This window comes from Protopterus annectens, chromosome 17.part0 (genome assembly GCF_019279795.1).
Source record: "Protopterus annectens isolate FY-2018-M chromosome 17.part0, PAN1.0, whole genome shotgun sequence".
Taxonomy (NCBI): domain Eukaryota; kingdom Metazoa; phylum Chordata; order Ceratodontiformes; family Protopteridae; genus Protopterus; species Protopterus annectens.
The window spans coordinates 706,978,815-706,984,814 of NC_056751.1; the positions used below are offsets into that span (position 1 = coordinate 706,978,815).

The window sequence follows — 6,000 nt, forward strand, 5'->3', positions numbered from 1 at the left end:
CGGGGATGGTACTTATGTCCCTCATGGACAGGGGCAGTTGATGTTGATCATAGACTTGCTCTGTGAATAACAACCATCTAACCAAGGTCAATTAGGAAACACAGATATAACATGACTAGGCTTATAAAAGGCACTAGGGCCATTAGCCTAGTAACCTCCTATGAACCTTTAAATCTATGAGTGGCTTTCCTAAAGTTGGCCTTACAACTAACCCAGGTAATTAAAGACATAGCATCCTTACAGCTCTCATCTGCAAACCCATGGAATGTGTTAACTGACCTTATAATCTGCGATATCCCGAATGTTATTAGTACTGACCCCAACTTGTTTACCTTTCTGATGGATAGCTCCTGTTTATTTAATTGTGAAAACTTTTTCAAAAGGGTTACAGGGGCTATAGATGGTGGGCATGCAGTGCACGTGGTATAGCTTCACTAGGCCAAAGCCTTCAACACCATTCCACATGCTGGCATCATACAACAGCTAAGTGTTCTAAAAATCAAGCCATATCAGGTAAGCTGAATAGCAAACTGGCTGAAACATAGAACTCACACAGAGGGAGTTGCAGGGGCCTCATCAAAAAGGATGATAGTGGCTATAACTACCTAGCTAATCACTGGCTCTGCTCCTGTCACACTCCTAGCTAACTGTTATCCTGTCCCATCCCCTCTAGGCGTATCTATTTAATCTGCACCCCATTACTACTACCTCTCTCAGATTACTACTATCTCGTTATAGTTCCTACTTCTCCCCCTCTCCAAAGGATGTTTGGCTCCATTGTAAATACAGTCATTATCTGTTGACTTTGCAAAATTTCTAGACTGTATCTGCTATACACCACATGTAACATTTTAAATTGAATAAGATGCTATATTGTCCTTATACCATAATTGTTGTGATCATTACTTAAGATTGTAACACAATTCTGTGTGTTTTAAATTTTTTATATGTAAATATTGTAACTGACAAGTATTTGTATTTGTAGTGTTTTAGTCTGGAGCTTTCCTCCCAGGCCTCCACTGAAAATGGGCTTCTAGCCCAGTCGGACTTCTCCCGGTTAACAAATTAATCAATTAATTCATTAATTAATTAAATAGCGGTATCCCTCAGGGCCCAGTAGTGGGGCGTTTCCTTTTTGTTATTTACTTTTCAAATTTCTGACCAAAAAGCCAAGACCACTAACAGCATTTGCAGACGAGTACAAACTGGCGGTTGTTAAGTCACCCTATGACTCCCAAACTCTCCAGAATGTATCCTTAGTGAACTTCTGATGTACTAAACTGAGCTAAATCTAAATGCTAGAATGTGTAGTAGTATCACTTTTGGTAGATAACATTCCCCTCATCCTACTGTATAGACAACATACCACAAAGAATGAAAATGTAGTCACAGACCTATGTACCTGAGTTGATAGTTCCCTTTCGTTTGACCATCATGTGACAATAGGTAGTAGAAAACCCTTTTATTTAGGCAAGCTAAATGAGTACCATCAAGGTCTAAAGAGGTAATCACTCCCTTAGACTCACCATTGATTAGACCATTTATTGAGTACAATGTGTCCTTTGGTATGTATCTCATAAAACATATCAAAGTATTAAAAAGGCTGCAAAGATTCCTAGCCAAAAAGATCACAAGCTTAAATTCCCTGAGCTATGAATAAAGGCTGGAAGTGTTTTTCCTTTGTTGTGTAGTGCAGACTTTTGGAGGGAGATTTTACTGCACCATTATAGACTCAATGGTGGTGCTCTAGTAGCGTTGTTGCCTCCCGGTAAGACGTTGTCCTGTTCTATTCCCAGCTAAAGCGTCTTCTGTGTGGAGACATGCGTGAATGGGCGTACCTTTGTTGAAGGTTATATGTTAGGGCTGGCAACTCAGTACGTAAAAATCTACTGCCATTCATTAGTGGACCAGAGTTCCTCTGTGGTGACCCCTAACCTGAAAGCTGAAAGATACAACATTATAGACTCGATTGTCCTGGACCTCCTTTGTCTCTGTATGTCAAATATCTCCAGCAATACTCAAAAGAAGCATTTAAATCTTCACCAGAAGAAGCATGGTGGAGGGACATTTTTAAAATCCAGCACCTCCTAGACATTCAGAATAAACTTTCCCTGCATATTAAGCCATGTGACTCTTTCTTTAAATATATTTCTTAAATATATGCATATATTTTACATTAACCTCCTGGCCTTGACCAGAAAATGCATTTATTTTCAAGACATTAGCCTGAAATGTAATACTGCTTGTCTTGTGATTGGTGGTTATACTGTTACTTTGCACCAATCTTACTTCTATTTTGTCTATTGCTTTGAAATGTATTTCTTGGATGTAGTATGTTCTGATGTTTTGATTTACTCAGTGTGTCTTAAAAGGGGTCATGGCAGAGTATACACACACAAACATGTGAATGCGCACTGCCACACACAAATACACGCACGCACACACACACACACACACACACACACACACACACACACACACACACACACACACACACACACACACACACACACACACACACACACACACCTACACTCATATGTTTGGCCACATGCACTTTATCTTTGAATGACCTATCTTTTGCTAATTCGCATAAAAATTAACAAAACAGCATATTACAACTAATACATTTAATTTTTCTGTGATCCCTTTTCTATTTTTGTTAGGTTGTGTCATTATTTTTCCTTTTGCATAGCACTCTGTTTAACTGCTTGTCTTAGATTTGACTTAGGGAAATGGGAGCGCTACAGAATCCTGAAAGCCCAAAATCCTGAAGACCAAAATCCTGAGACCAAAATCCTGAAAGTTCAAAATACTGAAAACACACAGGATACCAACAATCACTATATTCCAGCGCAAGTACATACAGAAACATATTACCCTTCAACTATATGCAGGGGGCAAGCCCCCCTGCACCCCCTGCTACTTAAATGCATCATCTTCAAGATTGCACTTCAGTACACTAAGTGCAATCTTGGAGTTGATATATTTAAGTAGCAGGGGGTGTGGGGGGCACAGCCCCCCACAATGGGGGTGCAGGGGGGCTTGCCCCCCCCACTGATACTTTGAGAAGAGTAATATGGTTTGTGTTTTATTTGTTTCTGTATGTACTTGTGCTGGAATATAGTAAGTGTTGGTATACTGTGTATTTTCAGGATTTTGAGTTTTCAGTATTTTGAACTTTCAGGATTTAGGTCTCAGGATTTTGGTCTTCAGGATTTTGGGCTTTCAGGATTCTGTAGCGCTCCCAGGGAAATATATCTTCGTCTTACTGTTTTTAAAATTCATAAGTCATCTTTACACATAGTTACGGAACTTAATTGCACTTTAACAATAAACATTCGGTCATGTGATGCTGCATTCATCCTAGTGGGAGATTAGTCCATGTGAATCATTTTATACAAAACCCTACAATGGTTATTCACCTTCACACAAAACTGTATCTGCTTAACTCATAATAATATACGTCCTGGCAAAACTGATATGCCTCATTGCTAAACAAGACTGCTAACATGCACAAAATTATGAATTCTTTCCTGAAGTGAAGCTAATTCTACATTTAAAAAGTAACTGTTATACCGTGTTGTATTAACTACACAACTTGTACTATGCCAACCTACCGAAGATGTGATATTTTTACAGTAGTTCACCACATCCCTGGATTTAGTGTAATTTTAGTGCATTTCTTTCTTAATTTAATTTTAATTATTTAATATTTGTTTACCAGGAAAGTCTGACTTAGAACAAAGCCAATTTTCAGCAGAGGCCTGGGGAGAAACACTCCAGACACATGTCTTTGTAATGTGGGTGGAAACCGGACCACCCAGAGGAAACCCACAAGGATGCAGGGAGGACATGCAGACTTTGCACAGAAGGAACCCTAGCTGAGAATCGAACTGGAGAACCTCTTGCTGTGAGGTGACAATGCGACCTCTGCACCACTGTGCCATCCACATTTTTATTTTTTATTTTATTAAGTTTAATATGTGTACAATAGTTGCAAAGAACAGAAGATGTTAAGGTTACAAACAATGTTTAACAGCATCAACACATTTTGTTATCAAATTCACACTAAACAAAACCTTACTGTTTTACTTTCCTCATATGTCATAAGGGGTCTATATTATAATCTCGAAGGGTTAAAAATTCAAATCCCTAAAGATCGAACTTTAGTGATCGAAGTCTTAAACCATCGAAACCTAAAAAAAATACTAAATAAAACAGCAAAAAACTAAATAGTGTGTAGGAGGGGGGCAAGTCCCCCTGCACCCCCCACACCCCCTACTTAAATATACCAACTCCGAGAATGCACTACATTGAAGTAAATGGAAATCTCCCCTACAGAAAATTTCCATTTAAATGCTCGATGTAGTGCACTTTCATTATTTCCGTGTAGACAATATCATATTCGATATTGTCAGCCTTCGAGATTTTAATATAGACCTGTCATAAGTATTTCTAAATTAGCCTAGCAGCAGAATTCAGCATTTTGTTTATTTTCGGTATTTAATCTTATTGTGTGTGTTTTTTTTTTAATTTTGCATACAATAGAGGCTAATTCTAAAAATTCCTTGAAGTACTGAATCAGATTTTCATTTTTGTAATAACTTTTCTAGCTATCAGTAATAGACTTCAGTAAGATTTTGTTTATTGAAATGTATTTCCAGTAAGTCTCTGTTTAAAATTAAATGCTTCATTCCTAATGTGTTTGCTTCACTGTTCATGCACACAGAGATCAAAGGAATGAAAACAGAGAAGACGGTTGAAACTGAGCAGCTTCAGGTCATTTCAAGTAAGAAAATATATTTTCTGAAGCGATCCTTTATGTGATAATTTATCTCCTTCTGCATCTTTTTTCATAACTTGTAAATAACATGAAGTTTCAGTGAACATTGTAGATCCGTATACCAAGTCAGCAGTCACATTCAGGGATCACTGAACATTTAAGTTGCAATGTGAAGACATTTTTGTAGCCACTGAGGAAAAGGACTAAATATGCAGTAGCAGCATTTCTGTACATGCGTACAGTGGATATAAATAGTTTACACACCCCTGTTAAAATGACAGGTTTTTGTGATATAAAAAATGAGACCACAATAAATCATTTCAAAACTTTTGTGACCCATAACCTGTACAATTCAATTGAAAAACAACTAAATCTATTTGAGGAAAAATATAAAAAATAAAAAAACATGCAATACGCTGGTTGTGTAAGTGTACACACCCTTAAACTAATAATTTGTTATGTGTGCACACCCTTAAACTAATACTTTGCTGAAGCACCTTTTGATTTAATTACAGCGTTCAGTCTTCTTGGGTACACACCTGCCATCAATTAAAGAGACACTGATTTGTTTGAAAAACAAAATTGATATATGCAAGGGGAGTTTGTCATGTGGTACTAACAATCAAGCTTCTTCTAGGCCAGTAGGTCATAAGACTGAAAAACCTATGACCCTATAAGGGTTGCGTATGTAATGTGAGCATTATGACATGACAAGTTATTGATTCTATCCTGATAATCACCTATCTAGGTATATGGTAAGGCATGAGGATAAGACAGGTCCAGAGATTCAGAAAGGCTTACCATGAGTGGGAAACATTAACTTATCCATTTTCCTCCTTGTAGGAAACCTTTCTGACTCTTCAACTGGCTATCACTGAGATTTCCACTACATCACATTCACATCCTGACACCACCCCCTGCCCAGAAAACCACAGTGAAAAACTTCTCTAAAGCAAATTTCACACTCCTCAAAACTGAGGTGGAATCCTTCAAAGCCCCCGGGCCTGTGGAAAATACAGCCCAGACTGCAGAATCCTTTATAAACGCATTCTATGAACACCTTCAGGAATGCATAGATCATGCGGTCCCAAATAAAACCAAGACCCAATCCTCCAAAGGCAGATGTCCTGTCTGGTGGACCCCAGCCATAAACAAGATATACAATAGAAGGAGGAAGCTACTAAATGATAGAGCAAAATTCCAAAAAGGGAAGG

General features: G+C 38.0%; 1 protein-coding gene across 39 annotated transcripts in view; it reads left to right on the plus strand.

The window, feature by feature from the left end:
- The window catches only part of LOC122791684 (mucin-2-like), a 732,148-nt gene that overhangs the window by 19,101 nt on the left and 707,047 nt on the right, over nt 1–6,000 (plus strand). For all 39 annotated transcript variants that reach the window (XM_044059549.1, XM_044059571.1, XM_044059534.1 and 36 more), the window contains one exon: nt 4,733–4,792. In XM_044059549.1, the coding sequence (XP_043915484.1) occupies nt 4,733–4,792 (60 nt within the window). The remainder of the gene's footprint in view (nt 1–4,732; nt 4,793–6,000) is intronic.